The sequence below is a fragment of the Ctenopharyngodon idella genome, chromosome 21 (genome assembly GCF_019924925.1).
Source record: "Ctenopharyngodon idella isolate HZGC_01 chromosome 21, HZGC01, whole genome shotgun sequence".
Lineage (NCBI taxonomy): Eukaryota > Metazoa > Chordata > Actinopteri > Cypriniformes > Xenocyprididae > Ctenopharyngodon > Ctenopharyngodon idella.
In genome coordinates this window covers 8564552-8584946 of record NC_067240.1, presented here as the reverse complement: position 1 = coordinate 8584946, position 20395 = coordinate 8564552, and the positions used below count along the sequence as shown (strand labels likewise).

General features: G+C 39.7%; 1 protein-coding gene across 7 annotated transcripts in view; it reads left to right on the top strand.

The window, feature by feature from the left end:
* The first annotated feature begins 259 nt into the window (after window positions 1-259).
* LOC127503973 (NMDA receptor synaptonuclear signaling and neuronal migration factor-like) overlaps window positions 260-20395 on the top strand; it is a 48961-nt gene continuing 28825 nt past the window's right edge. Inside the window, exons 1-3 of one of the 7 annotated variants that reach the window (XM_051878260.1) lie at window positions 260-697; window positions 16790-16845; window positions 17079-17882. In XM_051878260.1, the coding sequence (XP_051734220.1) occupies window positions 627-697; window positions 16790-16845; window positions 17079-17882 (931 nt within the window). In that variant the 5' untranslated portion in view covers window positions 260-626. The remainder of the gene's footprint in view (window positions 698-16789; window positions 16846-17078; window positions 17883-20395) is intronic. The other 6 variants (XM_051878259.1, XM_051878256.1, XM_051878254.1 and 3 more) reach the window with 6 other exon arrangements.

Genomic DNA, 20395 nt, shown 5'->3' with positions numbered 1-20395 from the left:
TATTGAATAAGGTTTAAAGACTATATAGACAATCTAGATTCAAGCACATGAAGCAGGGTTGTATGACATAGATAGAAATATTGTTCCATAGATAAACATTATGCACAGTAAGTGTTGCGCCATTATTGAACTATTTAATGCCCTTAAAGCATTATGACTCTGTTAATGAGAAATGCAGTATTTATGCATGTGTTCCGGTCACTCCGGCTCATTCTGTACCTGGCATTACCGCTGAACGAGTGGGTGGAATTGGGGGAGTGGTCGCTCCATATATGGTCCCACTGGGTTTCCTGTTTGGACCCTCACACACTACCATAAACACTCTTCGTTCAAGCCATCGTGTCTTTCTCATCTCAATGAAGAGAGGGAGAGAGAGGAGGGGAGGGACCTGCTCGTGCGTGTGTTTTTTCTTCAACTAGTTGACACTAGCAAGAGGAGACGGCAGCATCCTCTGTCCCGCATCACCTTCAAATTTTGCGTTATGACATAAACAGTACTTCATGTGAACGCCAAAGGATCCGCATTCTAAAAGCAACCTGTCCCATCCTTTTTTCCCCACGCGTTTTCTTCAATGCTTTGACATCTGGAATGTGCTGTTTTCTTGCAAGCGTTGTTTCCATGCCAGCATGGGAACTGCAGTATCCAAAAGGAAGAATCTGAGAAATGATGCGATTTCTTCGGTGGCGGCCAAAGTTAGGTGAGTGTCTGCTTTTATCAACTCGTTTTGGGTCATTCACTGCATGAAGCCCATCAGCTCAGCTCTGCATTCGTACGTGTGGCTTCAGAGCTCTGCGCGCGCTGCCACTGAAGTTACAAAACAGGGATCTTAACTCTCTCATTCATGTGTGAAAAGAAAGGTCAGTCGTGATATTTGGTTGCGCAGACGGGTCATTTTGAACATGGATGTTACAAATACGTGTGTATTTGTTAAAGTTACCATTTCGTTTATCTGTAGCTTGTGAATATTCAATGATAATTCACCCGAAATGCCAGTTCTGTCATTATTTACTTTCCCTCAGACCTGTATGACTGTTTCGCTGGCGGGAAACATCTAGGCTATGTATTTTATATGCAAAGGCTGGTGACTGAAGATGTCAAGTCTAATGAAAACATCATGATAAAAGTATCATAAAAGTCTTATAGAGCAATAAGATACCGATTGTGTGAAGGGTAAATCTTAATTTATTTATTTATATATATTTTTAATCAGAGTACATGACAAAATTCGGAATGTCCGATTCGTGAAAGATTCGTTTGTGCCGAATCTTTTCATTGAATCATATGGCTCTCAAGTGTACATCTCGGTGATTCAGTAATCAAGTGAATATTTATAGTGACTTTTTTTATTTATTTATTTTTATTTTTTAATAATATTTTGATGATACTATTATAGTGGTTTTGCATCCTTGACATGTTCAGTCACAAATACAAAAAAAAAAAATTCTTCAAAATGTATCTTTTTGTATTCAGTGGATAAAAAAAACATGTTTTTTTTTTTTTTTGGGTGAACTATCCCTTTAATTAAAGGGTCCCATAACTTAATTAATATATTTATTCATGAATTCATTTTATTATTTACTATTAACTGTAGAAAAACTGTTACACCCAGATTAAACTGTTTATTTCCTAAATTAACTCTAATAACTATGAATAGATGTGAGAATGCTGTTGCAAAATCCATTTTAAACTTCCATCTTATTCCAAATGTCTGCTTGACCAGCTGTTTTGTTGGTCTAGCCAATGCTGATGGTCAGTATAGACCATGTTGGACCAGCTAACAGCTTAAGATGGATTTTCCAGCAGGGCTGCTTAAAAAGTCATCTACTCATCTGTCTCGAATGTAGATCAAAGCATTGACAGCGTCCTTCACCGGGCAAGTGTGCACGAGACTGACTCGATCTGTCAATCATCCGTGACTGACTTGTGCTGTGCCTGGTGTTTCTGTGTCACAGTGAATTATATTGTCATAGCAAAACTGAGTATTGTAACCAAGAGAATGACATAGTCACCGCAAGCATTAAATCAACATGTTATTTTAAGACAACATAGCAGCTTGTTTTCATTATTATTCATGAAAAACCAATATTGATTGAGCACTATTCTTGCCTATATTCTTACATAACTAGTCTCTGTTTAGCTCTCATGTGTATCACGTCTGTCATAATTCATAAGATGGCAGGTGGTTCACCTTCTCACCCTAATGTCTGGGCCTGGTGCCTCAGGGATGCTGTAAGTCATTGCATCCATAATGTTCATATACAGAATGGATTGTGATTGTTGCATTCGAACAGATACAGTAAACTCTGGCACTGTCATTCCTTGTAGATAGAGGTCATTAAAATGACCTTGTCGACTAAAGACGTACAGCATTCAGACATGGTTTTATGTGATAAATGAGATGGCATTCCTTTACTTCGCTGCATTTACGTGTGTGTGTCATAAGCCTGAACGAGTGGCTATTCAGTATGCAGGGCAGGTATATCTGTGCAAACAGCTTTGCATGCTGAGTAGAAATGACCGATGTATCAGAGAACGATAGACATCATCCTAAGCAGACGCAACATGTTAACGGCATGAATAGATATATTTTTGAATAATCCAATATTAACAATATTCAGTTTAATGCATGAGTAATCTACATGCTGTATGCTGAACATATGAATGTTTTTTGATTAATTATGATCAATTAATTGGTGAAAGTCTCTAGGTGATTAGCTCTAGGGCAGTGGTTCTCAACCAGAGGGCCCGGGACCCACTAGGGGGCCTCAGCACACTTCTAAGGGGGCCGCAAGATGACAAAATGATTTTAAATAAGACAAAACTCGGTTTAAAATAAGTTAAAACTGCTAACAATCAAGGTGTAAGCTGTAATCATATTTCTTATTTTAATTGGTTTTTATTTACAATATGAAGGTTCTCATGATCTTGGACAACCTGGATATACCGAATGAGGGAATATTAAAAGTGTGTTTCCTAGACCTGGGAAAGTCTTGGGAATTAATACAATCAAAAGTCATTTAATTTTTAAATCATGACTATAAACAAATGTATACATTTTGTCAAGCTCTGTAATATTTTATCAGGTAGAAATTGCTCATAGTATGGAGCACCGCACATGACATGCAAACAAAAATATATATATTGTGGCCATGATTTAATAATTCATCCCCTTGTTTTAGTTAGATTGTGGCCATCAATTAAGAATTAGTTCCCACAACTTAATTTGTTCACTTTATTTAGTAAATCATGGCCACGTTGTACTAATTTGTTTTGATTTAACTAAAATAATGGAACAAATTATTACAATGTGGCCATAGTAAAACGAGGGAACGAATTATTATATTGTGCGCACATTTTGGTAAAATAAGGAAACTAATTATTATATAGTGTGCAAAATGTAAGTTATCGGAACAAATTTTTAATGTGTGGCCATGATATACATATTTTTATTGCATGTCATGTATGGGGCTCCATATTAAGTGAGTAAAAAACAACCCCCTGTAATTACAAACTAGAAAAGTCATGTAATACATGTAATAAAAACTGTAAACTATTCAAAAATGAGCAGCTGGGGGTCTTCAAATGTTGTCAGTTAATAGAGGGTCTTGGTGTCAAAAAAAAAAAGTTGAGAACCACTGCTCTCTAGGGTTTGTCTCTATCAAAATAAAGGGGCCATAAAACTGCCTTGAATGAAAATCAAAGCAAGTTGCATTGGCGTAATCAGACAGCGTTTAGACTTCAGATGTGGAACCTGTGCCCTGCTGGAAGAAACCGCTCATTTGCAAAGGAATTAGTCATTGGCCTGGGGCAGTTGTTACTGTTATTATAGGCTGTAAATTATAGTGATTTTGAGCAAAGAAAGAGGTGTTGTGCTGTAGAGTAATTGTCAGGCGAAGCCAAATTTAAAACACTGTCACGTTAGGATTAGACATCTGTCAGAGAAATAGCTTTTATGTCGTAAGCCAGTCATTCTCAACACAGACTGAAATAACGTGCACTCTTTGTGCTGACTTACTATTGAACATCCTTTTCATCCCCTGGATTCGTCATTGTCCGGGGGAATATTGCTCGTTGTGAAGGCAGTCTCTGGTAATCTTCTCTTTCTCCAGACACTGGGTCATGACCACTGAGCTGTTCAAAACCAAAATCTGTAGGTGGACCATGTTCTGTGAGTACGCACAGGATCAATAGCCCCCCGGCCCACTCCGACACGCTAAAGAACAGGAAGTACTCCTGCTCTCAACCTGCACTACTCTTAAATTCTTCTCAGCTTGGCCACATCATGCATTTGTAGTGGTTTTCTCTGGCTTACTCAGGTTTGAACTAATGGCCCTAGTTGTGTAGCAATAATTTTTTATTTTCTGCTCAAAATCACTTCATATGGCTTATGTAATGGGTTCTTCCTGTTGGTCTTCATTTATTTATTTTACTTTGTCTGAGTCATTTTTAGGCTGAATGCTTTCAGGGCCAGTGGGTCAGCATGGAGAGCCTGGTCTGTACAGTGTTTGTATGCTACTCATGAGTGATCTGCAGAGTTCCACTTGATGCTCATCCACTCTGATTTATGAGCTGAGAGGCTGAGTCATTGGCTATCATGCCGTCTCATCTCGACAAATACATGCATATTTCTATTTTGTGAATCTTAGTTTTAGTTGAGGTTTGAATTTGTCTTTTTTTTATACAAATGTACCACAACATGCAGAGATCAAGTTGTTATTCCTTTGCTGTTTATAGTGTGTGACCGCAGCAAGATGTAAAATAGGGATATCAGAATTAGATGAAGATGTTATTAAGGGATAAGCAGTCAGACGTGTCTCAAAATCACTGCCAAACTGAATGTTGTGTAGTGGTTGAGCATTCAGTGAGATGTAACGCTGTTATGAGTTCGGATGATTGACCCACTGCAGTGTGGTGTGAACTTTTTAAAACATCCACACTGTAAAAGCCAGTTTACACGGCACGACAGATGGCAACAGACACTTTGTTGGGTTTTGTCGGATCAGTGCGTTACCTCTATCGGCATCTGTCGAACCTTGTTTTCAATGATTGAACATGTTGAATCGGTGCTTGTCAGGTCTTGTCTTAGACAGAAAAAAGGCTATTCGGTTTTCAAAAGAAACATATGAGAAATGTTGCATTTGACCTCTTTGACAGCCTTGAGGCTGCTGTCAATTGTAGCTTTGTAAGTCCCATGCAGCATAATCACTGTGGCACTCAAAACAGACAGAAATTCATTGACCAATGTGGGACCTTTTAAGGAAGCATCTCAGATATTGAGTGGGAAGTGGGGCTTTTTTCAGTGTGTTTTTGGTCAGCACATTGCAGGCTGATGAGATCTGACTCATTGATCTTTGGGCCTTGGATAAATCTGCCGAATGCTGGCATTTCAGATATACTTATAGTTTCCCAGGAAAGATCTAGAGCTGTAACCCTGTTGCCACCCTCCTTTCAGCATATTAAAAATAGCTTGTATATTCATATTAAATATCAAAGCAGGGAATTTATAAAGATTTTCATATATAGCTTTAGGGATTTTTTTGTGGCACCAGCCAAATGAGACATTGGGTCGACATTTAAATCATTTTTAAACCCTGCTGAAACAGCAGCTAATTTGGATCAGCTAGTGAACATCTTAAATGAAAAAAAAAAATCAAGTTTTTAGTATAAGGTATGTTATGAACATGCTGATTTTGCATAGAAACCCATCATAGCTACCCTGGTCACACTGGTCTGCTTTCAACAATAACATGCTTAACCAAAAAAGACATTTTTAATATGACAGTTCATGACAATTAGGTTAAAAACAAGTTTTTTTTAAAAAAGTAGTAGTCTATAAAGGTTATGTTAACAGCTAACCAATATATCAGACAATATTTGGCAAATTTGATATTACCATCAGTCAATAACCAAATCCACTCAGCCAATTAACAGCATGCTATTTGATTAAAATACAGTAAAACTGTATTTTTATATATTAATTACAAAATAATTTATTCCTGTGATGGCAGAACTGAATTTTCAGCACCATTACTCCAGTCTTCATTGTAACATGATCCTCTTAAATCAAGAAATCATTCTAATATACTTTTTTTTTAAATTATTATTATCAGTGTTGAAAACAGTTATTTTTGTGGAAATTATTCATTGCTTTCTGTGATTAACAAACTGAAATGTAACTAACTATTCACTAAAAATCTACTCTGCTGCAGCTCTTTTCATGTGATCAATGAATAGAAAAAACCTTCATTAAGATACCTCAACATTTCTAAGTGTGGGTATCTGCAGGTTGGAGTAATGGGTGTGATGAAAGGTCTTTACAATTCAAGTGTGGGTATCTGCAGGTTGGAGTAATGGGTGTAACGAAAGGTTGGGACATGTCGAAAGGTCTTTACAATTCAAGTGTGGGTATCTGCAGGTTGGAGTAATGGGTGTGACGAAAGGTCTTTACAATTCAAGTGTGGGTATCTGCAGGTTGGAGTAATGGGTATAACGAAAGGTTGGGACATGTCGAAAGGTCTTTACAATTCAAGTGTGGGTATTTGCAGGTTGGAGTAATGGGCGTGACGAAAGGTTGGGGCGTGTCAAAAGGTCTTTACAATTCAAGTGTGGGTATCTGCAGGTTGGAATAACGGAGTAATGGGCGTGATGAAAGGTTGGGGCGTGTCAAAAGGCCTTGACAATTCAATTCAATTACAATTCAATTCAAGTGTGGGTATCTGCAGGTTGGAGTAATGGCCGTGACGAAAGGTTGGGGCGTGTCGAAAGGTCTTTACAATGCAAGTGTGGGTATCTGCAGGTTGGAGTAATGGAGTAATGGGCGTGACGAAAGGTTGGGGCGTGTCGAAAGGTCTTTACAATTCAAGTGTGGGTATCTGCTGGTTGGAGTAATGGAGTAATGGGCGTGACGAAAGGTTGGGGCGTGTCGAAAGGTCTTTACAATGCAAGTGTGGGTATCTGCTGGTTGGAGTAACGGAGTAATGGGCGTGACGAAAGGTTGGGGTGTGTCAAGGTCTTTACAATGCAAGTGTGGGTATCTGCAGGTTGGAGTAATGGGCGTGACGAAGGTTGGGGCATGTCGAAAGGTCTTTACATTTCAAGTGGGTATCTGCAAGTTGGAGTAATGGGCGTGACGAAAGGTTGGGGCGTGTCAAAAGGCCTTGACAATTCAATTCAATTACAATTCAATTCAAGTGTGGATATCTGCAGGTTGGAGTAATGGGCGTGACGAAAGGTTGGGGTGTGTAGAAAGGTCTTTACAATTCAAGTGTGGGTATCTGCAGGTTGGAGTAATGGAGTAATGGGCGTGTCAAAAGGCCTTTATAATTCAATTCAATTACAATTCAATTCAAGTGTGGGTGTCTGCAGGTTGTAATAACGGAGTAATGGGCGTGACGAAAGGTTGGGGCATGTCAAAAGGCCTTTATAATTCAATTCAATTACAATTCAATTCAAGTGTGGGTGTCTGCAGGTTGGAATAACGGAGTAATGGGCGTGATGAAAGGTTGGGGCATGTCAAAAGGCCTTGACAATTCAATACAATTACAATTCAATTCAAGTGTGGGTATCTGCAGGTTGGAGTAATGGAGTAATGGGCGTGACGAAAGGTTGGGGCGCGTCGAAAGGTCTTTACATTTCAAGTGTGGGTATCTGCAGGTTGGAGTGATGGGCGTGACGAAAGGTTGGGCGTGGATAAAGGTCTTTATCATTGGTTGCGAAAGCTGTCTGTCAGGGTATGGGGTAGGTTTAGGGGTTAGTTTCTGTTGTAGCAATTCACCTTTCGACATGCTCATTACTCCGACCTGCAGCTATCCCTGTCTCTTACAATTGGTCGCTAAAGCTGCCTGTTAGGATGTGGGGTTAATTTCTGTTGTAGCATTGTGTACCTTTCGGCACACCCGTTAAGACCTGCGACTATCCCTGTCTCAAAATTTCTCATTTTGTGTTTCACAGAAAAAATAACAGCGTACAGATTTGGAACGACATGAGGGTGAGTAAATAATGACAGATTTTTTGTTTGTGGTTGAACTATTCCTTTTTTCAGTAGGTAAAACTTAACTAATCCAATTTAATCCAAATGCCAGAAGAACAAATCCTAGATAATACCTCCCACTATGCAAAACCATTAAATTGTCTGCCTTACAGTTTTAACATCATTAATTGTACATCTTTTTGAGGAGACTCCACTTCTTATATACATTAAGTCAGTTGGTACATGCTGCATCTCCCTCTTCACTTCCTGCTCTATTTATTATCTGGTAGCGGAGATGAGACCGTGTCCTGTAATTAGTCTGACCGTTTGAGATAATGCAGTTCTCAGGATGACTCTGACACTCTGCGATTACGCCTTTGACATTGTTGTCTCTGCTGTTATGCAAGAGAGAGAGAAGAGGGTAGAGCGAGAGTTGAAGAGAGGGTACGCTCTGGGCGAAGGAGGGTTCCAGGCATCATTAAGCCCGGCTCTCACACCGTGGAAGAGGGAGGAGGGTGACATTTTAATCTGTGGTCTGAAGCGCAGGTCCCATATGCAGTGCAAACATGCACTACAAGAACATGCCATTAGCTGTGCTGCTGTTTTTTCTAGCTCAGAATATAACAGAGGAAAATGTGTCAAAGAAACAAGTCAGTGGAATCAGCAATGCTTGATTGTTCAGTTGTCCCCGGGCTCATATTAAATGCATGTTATCCACTCACCTTAGAATAGTTCTCAAGGACCTGCCTGAATTAAATGCACAAGGATCTCTGGGAAAAATGCCAGTGAAGTGTTTGCCACGAAGAAGTGTCTTAAAAAGAAGATGTTGCAGTCTAGACAATCAGTTTACCTAAATCATTTCATATTTAATTATAATATATTACCTGGAGAAAGCAATCTGTTTGCTTTCATCTCAATGGGAGTTGGTTGACGTGGATGATTTGAAACCTGCACTCTCGATTCTAAACAACTGATGTTAAATGCCATAAATGCCATGTGATTAATTTAAACTATGTTGCATTTTGTGTAAACAAAAAAAGCAACCTAGTTTAAATTAATCACATGGCATTTATGGCATTTAACAGCACTTGTACAGTAGTTTACTGCATTATGATGCCGCTGTGTTTGAGAATGTCTTTGAGTGTGAATTTTCTAGTGTGTGTGTATGTTTCATGCATGAATGCCTGCTGTGTGGAAATGTGTGAGTACAGTGTCATGGATTTCGTTCCCTCCTACTGTGTCCATGCTTTTATGTGCTGCTTTTGTAACACTGCTAAAAGAAAGAGCACTGCTCTAAAGGATCCTGTTGTACCAAACCTTTATGACTTACTTTCTTTTTTGGCATAGAATGAAAGTACTTTGGGTTAAATGTTGTTTTGGACCCAATTGACTTTCATTTTATAGACAAAAACAGGTTTGGAATGTATGAAAAGAAAAATACTGTAGATAAAATACTGTTCAAAAGTTTTGGTCGGTACGATTTTTTTAAATATTTTTGAAAGAAGTTTCTTATTCTAAGACATTTATTTAGTCAAAAATACAGTAAAAAATAATTTTGTAATGTATTATTACAATTTGAATAATTGAATTTTCAGTATCCATTACTCCAGTCGTCAGTGTCACATGATCCTTCAGAAATCATTATATTATGCTGATTTGATGCTCAAGAATTGTGTTGCTGTCTCATATATATTCGTGGAAACCGTGATACATTTATTTAATAATTATTTGATAAATAGTTCAAACAGCATTTGTTTAATATAGAAATTTAATGTGAATGTCTTTACAAATGTCTTTACTGTCACCCCCTTCCTTCTAAAAATCATTACTGTAGTGGCAAAAAAGATACACTATATTTCCAAAAGTTTTGGGATGCCTGCCTTTACGTGCACATGAACTTTAATGACATCCCATTCTTAATCCATAGGGTTTAATATGGAGTTGGCCCACCCTTTGCAGCTATAACAGCTTCAACTCTTCTGGGAAGGCTTTCCACAAGGTTTAGGAGTGTGTTTATGGGAATTTTTGACCATTCTTCTAGAAGCGCATTTGTGAGGTCAGGCAGTGATGTTGGCGAGAAGGCCTGGCTCGCAGTCTCCGCTCTAATTCATCCCAAAGGTGTCCTATCGGGTTGAGGTCAGGACTCTGTGCAGGCCAGTCAAGTTCCTCCACACTAAACTCGCTCATCCATGTGTTTATGGACCTTGCTTTGTGTACTGGTGCGCAGTCATGTTGGAACAGGAAGGGGCCATCCCCAAACTGTTCCCACAAAGTTGGGAGCATGAAATTGTCCAAAATGTCTTGGTATGCTGAAGCATTAAGAGTTCCTTTCACTGGAACTAAGGGGCCAAGCCCAACCCCTGAAAAACAACCCCACACCATAATCCCCCCTCCACCAAACTTTACACTTGGCACAATGCAGTCAGGCAAGTACCGTTCTCCTGGCAACCGCCAAACCCAGACTCATCCGTCGGATTGCCAGACAGAGAAGCATGATTTGTCACTCCAGAGAACACGTCTCCACTGCTCTAGAGTCCAGTGGCGGCGTGCTTTACACCACTGCATCCGACGCTTTGCATTGCACTTGGTGATGTAAGGCTTAGATGCAGCTGCTCAGCCATGAAAACCCATTCCATGAAGCTCTCTACGCACTGTTCTTGAGCTAATCTGAAGGCCACATGAAGTCTGGAGGTCTGTAGCTATTGACTCTGCAGAAAGTTGGTGACTTCTGCGCACTGTGCGCCTCAGCATGCGCTGACCCCCGCTCTGTGATTTTACGTGGCCTACCACTTCGTACCACTTCGAGTTGCTGTTATTCCCAATTGCTTCCACTTATGGAATGATACCACTAACAGTTGACCGTGGAATATTTAGTAGCGAGGAAATTTCACGAATGGACTTATTGCACAGGTGGCAACCTATCACGGTACCGCTTGAATTCACTGAGCTCCTGAGAGTGACCCATTCTTTCACAAATGTTTGTAGAAGCAGTCTGTATGCCTAGGTGCTTGATTTTATACACCTGTGGCCATGGAAGTGACTGGAACACCTGAATTCAATGATTTGGAGGGGTGTCCCAATACTTTTGGCAATATAGTGTATATTAGAGTAATGAGAATCTATATGGAATTACTATTATAAGTAATGAGAATTACAGACATCTGGATGCATTATGGTAATGTATTTTGTTAATCATGTTTTTTTAATCAAGTTAATTTAATCATGATGCATTCCTACACTCCAGCTTCAAAACACACACACACATTTCCATAGTTTTTCCTCTTCTTGCTCACCTTCATTTTTTTTCAGTCACATGTCTAGAAGCATGCTGACTTCCTTTTATTATTTCATCTTCACTTAGTGGCTCCTCTCTCTCTTTTTTCTCTTTCTTACTTTACCCATTATCCATTTTCTTCCCCTCCCTCTTTTTTGCTCCCCTTCCTTCCTTCTTATCTTCCTGTATTTCTTCTGATATTTTATTAATATGATAATTCCCTCAGCTTGGGATGTCAAGCTGATGTTAATCAAAGACCTAACAGAAAAAAGAAGCAGTGTAAAAATTTAGTGCGCAAGAACGGATTTTATTTTAATGTTTTATATATATATATATATATATATATATATATAGTAAAGTAAATATCTGAGTTACTTTTTTCAAATAAGTAATGTGAGTTACTTTGTTTTCCTATTTATTGACTGACATCTCTCCTGTCCTCATGTTGAGAGAAATCGGGAGTGAGTGCAGGACGTTGTGTGCGCTGTGTAAACATGATGGTTATTGTAGACTAGTTTTAGACTAAATGTGAGCATACATTTGCTCATTTACTTCTTCTCCTGTGTCCTATTCTTCTGTATTCCAAAATGGCAGCACAGCTGAAAGGCTTGTTTGTTTGAGCTGCGCCCTCTACTGTACAGGCGTGAATTTGCATTTTCTACAGCCTGAGGCTTAAAGGCTGATTTATACTTCTGCGTCGAGTGTACGCCATAGCCTGACATGCACCTCTTCAAAAATGTAACAACGTGTCAATTCTACGCGGACCGCAAGCGCTGCGATTGGTCTGCTAGAACCCCTCCCTTAGGTCAAAAAACTGGCGTGGAGCAATCGGAGAAGAGCAAGCGTTTTTAACTTCCATATGAATGAAAAAACACTCTGTTTCAGGGGACACATACAGTCAAACTGCAACAAAAGTTGTTACCTATTTGCCGCTTCTCTACCGCTTCTATTTGTAAGCTTCTCTGACAACGTACATGACAAGCTGCTGCTTCTTCGGCTTTTGCCTTGATCCTCAACATGACCGCAGACACTGCCTCCTAGTGGTCTGCATGTACGTCAATGCGGACAACGACGCAGAAGTATAAATGAAAACAGACGCATAGCCCATGGTGCAGAGGCTGCGGCGTAGGTCCGACGCAGAAGTTATTCATTTCACTTTTGAAAGGGCCTTTACATTTGCCAAAAATATAACTTTTTGTTGTTATAAAAACAAACAAACAACCAAACAAACAAGATGAGCCCAGGTGAGAAAACATAATGCATTTCTTTCCATAAAAAGTAACCAAGTAACACAATTAGTTACTTTTTTAGGGAGTAACGCAATATTGTTATATGTTACTTTTAAAAGTAACTTTCCCCAAAACTGGTTAGGATGCTGCCTAAGTAGTAAGCGGCCTATGTAGGCACTATGCTTGTTATAGGTTTCAGAAAAGAGCTGTACTATAATGATACGCATCTAAAGCAAGTTGAAAGCAGGGGCATTTGTTACGACAGAAGCACTATGTCGTTAGCTATTTATACACCGTCAGGTAAAGTATCATCTGCCCTTGCTCGTCTCTGCATCCCCCCACTCTTCAGGTCAAGTATGTGGCTCTTCAGACTGAACTGGCACTCCAATTAACCCTCTCACATTGGAGGATGCTTGTTATGGAACGGGTGAGAATGACCTGGTTCAACACAACCTGTTAATGGTGAAACTGAATAATTTAAAGTGCTGTCACAAGTGTCATGTTGTTGTATGTTACGTCAGGAAAGCTGAGGGCGACTGCAATCCACCAGGGATTCCTGTGGAACGATTCCAGGGTGTGTGACAGCTTCTGTGGAGGAGGTTGCAATATTGAGATCGGAGTGGGTTTTCCATGCGTGGGGAATGTATGTGATTACGTGTGGGCAGTATATTGTGCAGAACAGGTTCATTGGATACATTAAAGGTATGAATGCATGTGTTGGTGACTGCAAATATTTGTCTGTGTGGCAAAAACAGGTTCAGCCGCAGCGTATTAAGGACTCATCCGTCATGTCTCCTACAAGACTGAATCAGCTTCCCGAAAAGCAATGACTCACTCTGAGATTTACACAGTCGCGAGTGCCAAAGCCACCGTATGCGAAACAGAATAAGCTGTTGTTCATTTATTATCAAGGCGTCAATATGTGCTTATGAAAAGTGAACCTCCGAAGTTTCTTTGGTTATACTGGCCTCATTATATATTAAAATCTTAATCGGCTGTTCTGATTGGTTAAATCATTTCCCATGATTCTCAGTTGGTGTTATCGATTGTTACTGATGATACCCCCTCAGGCCCAAACTAATTAGTGTTTCTCTTTCTGTCTCTTTGAATTCCTGCTGTTTACAATGGACCAGTGGTGACAAATATTTCCTGTGGGAAGCGTCATGACGTTCATTTTGCAGTTTTTCTCGCTCACTCTGTCTCTGACACTCCCTTTATAGCCGCCTGTGAATTAAGTGTCAAATTAGTGCTTACTTTGATGCTGTGGTATGAATGAGGTTTCGAACATCTCTTGAGGTTATCGAGCTGATGATTTGCATCACTGTTATTCATGAGTCTGTAATTCGAACCAATCCAAGCTGTTTTCATATTCTAATGGGGATAATTTCCATTATATTTAATAAAAACACATGCAGACCTGGGTAGTTATGGCATGCAGTGTGACATGCTATACTATTTTTAAACAATTTTACTTTTTAAAATTATTTTATTATAGTAGATGAGACATGCTATAGTATTTTTTATTTAAATTATTTATAATTATTGTACATGCAGTTTTTTATTGCCTCATTACTGTAAAAAAGAGATTAAAAATGGTAAAAGTAATGCTGACCAGTCACTTTTCACAATTGTCATGCTGATGGTAGAATTTATAATGAATAGCATCTATCAAATACTATCTTTCTTTTTGCCTTTCTCATTAATCTTTGTCCGTCTTCATTTCATATTTCTATTTGTCTCCATGTCTCTGTTTGTCCCTTTTTCACCCTTAAATCCATCATTCTCCCACATCCTTCCTCTTGGACTGGAAAGATAAAAAAACGCTACATCTGAATCTGTGGGTGGCACTGAAATACAAAGCAACCAATTACATTTACACAGACCGTGTGTCTCTGTTCTTCCTCCTCCTCCTCTCTCTTTCTCCCTTCCTCTCCTTCACTCTTGTTTTCCCACCTTTCTTTCTGCCACATGCCCTCTTTTTCACAGTCACATGCGTTTCCACATGCCCGCCCCTCATTTCAGCCTTCACACTGCAGAAGCCGAGCCACATTCTCAAGTTTGAGGAGTCCAGCTTTCAAACCTCCCGACGCAGACAGCTGCCGCATGCGGAGCATTACTCATATCCCTATGAAAGCCCTTTATACCCAAGGCTGGTGTCAGCTTAGCAGGTGACATTAAGAGGCTAAGAGTAGTCCGCACTGGGCCTGTCATTTCTCAAATTGAAAAAGAAGCGAGAGAAACTGACAGCCGGGTCCGGAAGCAGGAGGAGTTACGACACATAAGGAACCGTCATCCATCTAGACTCTATCTAGAAGGGCTTTCACATGAAAATATGTATTTAAAGGGGGCCATATCATTTGTACATCATATCTTTTGTACATAAATGGGTTTAATGTGCCAGATGTGAGCAGAGCAAAGTGCAGTCACATGTGATAGATAGGATATTTACATAAAAGTCTTGCAACAAATAAACTCATTAGTGTCAGTTTGAGTGCCTCTCATGGTCATGAAAAACTGAAATATGATTGTTTTAAGATGAAAAACTGACTAAAATAATAATTAAATCAAAATAAAGTGATAAATATTGTGATATAATTTTTACATATAGGATATGCAGCTGTATGCATGTTTTAGAGTGCAAGTTGACTTTAATGCTTGCTTGTATGCTTTTGAAGTTCTTTCATAAAAGGCATCACGATGGGCTCAATTCATTTAAATAGGATTTAAGTAATGAAAGGATTGCAGTAAATGTTAAATATGATCAGCTGCTGACAGGGTCAATGGCTTATGCTGTGCTGGATTACACTGTGTGATGCTTCAGTGGTTTTGTAGCCTGATGACTAAGCTGATTTTGGGAGAAAATCTTGGAATTCTGCAGAATGGATTTCATATGGTGAAATCTGTTAAACAGAGATGAGAGTACTAGACTTTTCTACTTTTTGTTATTATATATATATATTTTTTTTAAATGTGTATTTCTACCTATACATTGTCATATGAGCTATCAGTCAGTAATGATACTAATTAAAGGTTTAGTTCACCCAAAAATGAAAATTCTGTCATTAATTACTCACCCTCATATCGTTCCAAAGACCTTCGTTCATCTTCGGAACACAAATTAAGATATTTTTAATAAAATCCGATGGCTCAGTGAGATAATTAACACTTTCAGATGTCCAGAAAGCCACTAAAGACACATTTAAAACAGTTCAATGGTTCAACCTACAGTGGTTCAACCTTAATGTTACGAAGCGACGAGAATACTTTTTGTGCGCCAAAAAAAAAAAAAAAAGTAATGACTTTATTCAACAATATCTAGTGATGGGCGATTGCAAAACACTGCTTCATGAAGCTCCGAAGCTTTACAAATCTTTTTTGAATCAGTGGTTCGGAGCGTGTATCAAACTGCCAAAGTCATGCCCCCCAGTGGTGAACCTTTGAAATGTTTAAAACATTTCCAAACACTTATGAAGTAACGAAGCCTCGTTTACTGAAATCACGTGACTTTGGCTGTTTGATACATGCTCCGAACCACTGATTCGAAACAAAAGATTCGTAAAGCTTTGAAGCTTCATGAAGCAGTGTTTTAAAATCGCCCATCACTAGACTTACTTTTTGGGGGGGTTTTTTGGCACACAAAAAGTATTCTCGTCCCTTCATAACATTAAGGTTGTCACATGAACTGTTTTAAATATGTCTTTAGTAGCTTTCTGGGCATCTGAAAGTGTTAATTATCTTGCCGGCAATGGAGGCCTCACTGAGCCATTGGATTTTATTAAAAATATCTTAATTTGTGTTCCGAAGATGAACGAAGGTCTTATGGGTGTGGAACGTCATGAGGGTGAGTAATTAATGACAGAATTTTCATTTTTGGGTTGAACTAACCCTTTAAAGTTTCAGAAACCTTAAAGGGACAGTTCACCCAAAAAGGAAAATTCTGTCATCATTTACACACCCTCATGTCATGTTGTTCCAAACCTGTATGAGTTTTTTTCTTCTGTTGAACACAAAAGAAGATATTTTAAAGAATGTTGGTGATCAAACAGTTGACGGTAGCCAATGACTTCCATAGTAGGAAAAAAAAAACTCAAAGTACTCAAACTGTTCTGTCTGAATTAGTGAGTTCATTTGTTGAAAGATTCATCAGATTGATTAAATCCTGTACTTGGTTTTGGAGTCTTTTTGAACGATTCATTAATAGAACCGAGTCATTTCCTCGTGACTTCACAGCACGTCGTGCCTAACACCATCCTTCAGCTGTGACTGTATTCACAATCTGGACCTGCCAATGACCAGTGCGTGTGTGTTTCTTTGCAGAGCAGCTCGTGCATTTGGAGAGTACCTTCACACCCATCCTGAGAACCACGGATCAGGTCAGATATCTCCATTCCTCTTTCTTTCTGCGGTTTCTCTCTGCTCTTCTTTTTTCTGGTCCGTTTAGAGCCTGTGATGTTCTCAGACTCCAGGCGTGTTCATGTTTCATGAGAAACCACTTCTTAATGTAGCGTGTGTTGCCTCATCTGTCTCTTTCTCTGTGCATCTTTTGCTGTTTCTCACTTGTTCCTCTTTCTTTCTCTCGGCATCTGTCCTAATGTTTGATTTGAAGATCACTTACTGTCTGACACCCTCGTTGGCCACGACTCTGATTCCCCAGACAGCCTGTGTGCTCAAAACAACAACTTTCACAGCTGCATCGCCGTCAGCGCCGACCCCAGCTTGATTAACCCTGCCGTGGGCCTCCTGGAACCACCACCTCCGACGACTTCCTCCAAGAGCCGGCTGTCCCTAGAGCGCAGCTTCTCAGCAGAGGAGGACCAGCAGAAGTGTGTGGAGTGTGCCCTGCAGCCTGCTCGGGTCTATACCATCACTGGAGAGAGCGGCATGCTGGGAACCAGCCGGGGAAGCAAGGAGAACCTGGAGCTTGAGGTCTTGAAAGGGGGACGGGAGGCGTGTCATGCCCAGCCCTCTACGTCCTCCAACTCATCTTCTCCGACTCAGCACCACCACCACCATGGAAGCGGAAGCGGGAGCGGGAGTGTGAGCGGGAGCGGCAACCACCATCACGGCAACCACCATCATGGTAACCACCATCATGGCAACATCAGTGGAGGCGGAAATGGCGGAACCAACCCCCACCAGCACATCTCTAGTGCTGGAACGTCGCACCATCAGCACGGGGCACACCACCACCACCTTTCCCAGCCTCTGCAGAGCTCAGTCAGCGCACACAACATTCGTGGCTGGGGGGAGGGAAAGGAATGTGGCCTGGCGTGTGAGTCCTGTTCTGGGGCTCCATCACGCAGCCAAGGCTCCCTGGACCTGGAAAGCAGCACCCGAGAGGCAGGCAAGCAGCGCCGGCCACCACTAGAGCGGATGTGCAGTGTGGACCGCATGACTGGGCTGGAGCGAGGTGAGAGGGGGAGAGCGGCAAGAGAGAGAAAGAGAGAGAGGTTCTGGCCGAGGGGAAGGGGTGGGATTCAGCCAACAATAGGGGGCGTCGATGTGTTCGATGTGCCGTGGTCTGTATTTTTCCCGCTCTCCTGTGTCTCTCTCTTCTCTCCTGTGTGTCTCTTTTGTGCTCTCTCCCTCTGTGGAGTGGACCATGTGTGTGTTGTTGCTGGTGAATCTGCACACAGTGGCCCCAAAAAGTATTTGGATGCTAAACTACACTTAAATTAATGTTTGAACGCAGGGTTTTATAAATACAGAGGTCCCAAACTTGAACTTGATGGGGGGTTCGGGGGCATGCTACCTACATTTTAAGATGTTTGAAGGCCAAAAAATTGGATAACAATAGCTTTAAAACCATGTTAGTGGGCAGTAGCGTAAATTATTTGTCAATACCTGCTCTTCCTCTCTGATCTCCATCACCTTCTGTCTTTCTTTGTTCTCTCAGTTTCCCTCATCTTTCCCTGTGTCTCTTCCCTTCCCAAAGCTGAGCTTTGATTGAAATATTTTCATTCGTGTCAGTGAAAAAAGTAAACATTGGGTCAACTGATATTCATATGTTTTATGAATAATTTTCTTAGACAATGAGGCTACCAGGAAAGCTAGGTAACTATGTTTATTAAATTCATTCATGCACATTTATTATTAATCTAATGCCTAATGTGATGAAAATGGCTTCGTTACCTTTCATTGATAGTTACGAATTAAATTACATAAATTATATTTCTGTCATGACAACTCTCTGAGAGATTGGCATGGTAATGGATATGGCAATGTAATGTCTTGGCAGAATAGATCTGCTACGCTGCTGCTGCTGTTGATTATTGCTGCTGCTGCAGAGCAAGTACAGAGACTTGCTACTGCCAATACATTCACAGACATTGCTGTGAGAATGTAAGACATGCTGCTGCTGCACATATAACGTACATTAAATAAACCCGAGCTGCAGACTGCTGACAGCGAACAATGACAAGTATTTGAATGTTGAGCAGCATGCTCATTGGCCACTGATACCACAGCAACCAATCAGCTGCGCTAATGATATGATCGCTACCAAATGAGTTAAGAACCTATCAGCCTGTGCCATCTAGAGTTTCATGCCAGAACTTTGTATATTTTAAATTCAAAATGGCGAAATTGCAAGTTTATTAGTTTGCATTCCTGATTATTTCTGTCGGATTTCAATCGTAAAAAAAGCTGTCAAATATTAAATGTTTTAGCTATACTTGCATCTTATCTCACACCTTATGGCTGTTAACTGAATCATTGTTGCAATTTGCACTCAGCTCTGCAGCTTCTGTTAACATAAATCCCATCTAATTTGATTTGATCTCAAACATTTTGACATTGACTATTTAATCGCTGAGGCAGCTTAGATGAGAAGGTCGGTTATCGTGGCGTTGTGCAGTATCCTTGCAGCACCAAAGTAGAGTTAATATTAGGCAATTATTTCACGTCCTTTATTATATACACCTCGGAGAAATACCTAAGTATTAAAGGGTTAGTTCACCCAAAAATGTAAATAATGTCATTTATTACTCACCCTCATGTCATTCTACACCCGTAAGACCTTCGTTCATATTTTTTTTTGGCGCACAAAAAGTATTCTCGTTGCTTTATAATATTAAGGTAGAACCGCTGTACACACATGAACTGTTTTAAATATGTTTTGAGTACCTTTCTGGATCTTGAGAGGTTCGGTGACATTGCTGGCAATAGAGGCCTCACTGAGTCATCGGATTTCATCAAAAATATCTTAATTTGTGTTCTGAAGATGAACAAAGGTCTTACGGGTGTAGAACGACATGAGGGTGAGTAATTAATGACATCATTTTCATTTTTGGGTGAACTAACCCTTTAAGTACAGCCATTGTAATTCTTAAATACTGTGTTATGGAATAGCTTACTAACTTTGAGCAAAGTTAGAACCTTTCAGCATCAAGTTAAGCAGGTAGTTTTCCAGTAGTCTTGAATCAGCAGATAGACATATCTGTAACATAAACAGTTTTTTGCATTTATTATAAAATAGCAATAGTAATAGAAATAAAAATAGTAATAGCAAAAATAGCCAACAATAGTAATTTGTAGGCCTGGGTATTGACACAATTTTCACGATTCGATTTGATTTCTATTCACATGCTTGCGATTTGATTCGATTACGATTTCGATTTGATTCAATATCGATTATTTTGGATGTAGTATATCAGTTACAGTACATGGCAAATTTTCTAGAGGAAAAAAATCTCAACTAATGCTGTAAACTACACATGGGAGTCAGTTGGTACTACTTTACTATAATATTGAAGGTTAAAATTAACTTATTTATATACAAAGACTTAAATTACACTCAATTATGTTTTTTTTTTATAATAAATAAAGTTTAGAATTACATAATCATATTTCTACTCCAATTCGTTTTTTTTTTTGTTTTTTTTAAATATAAACATTTAAATCGTGGCTGTCATAACTGATTTA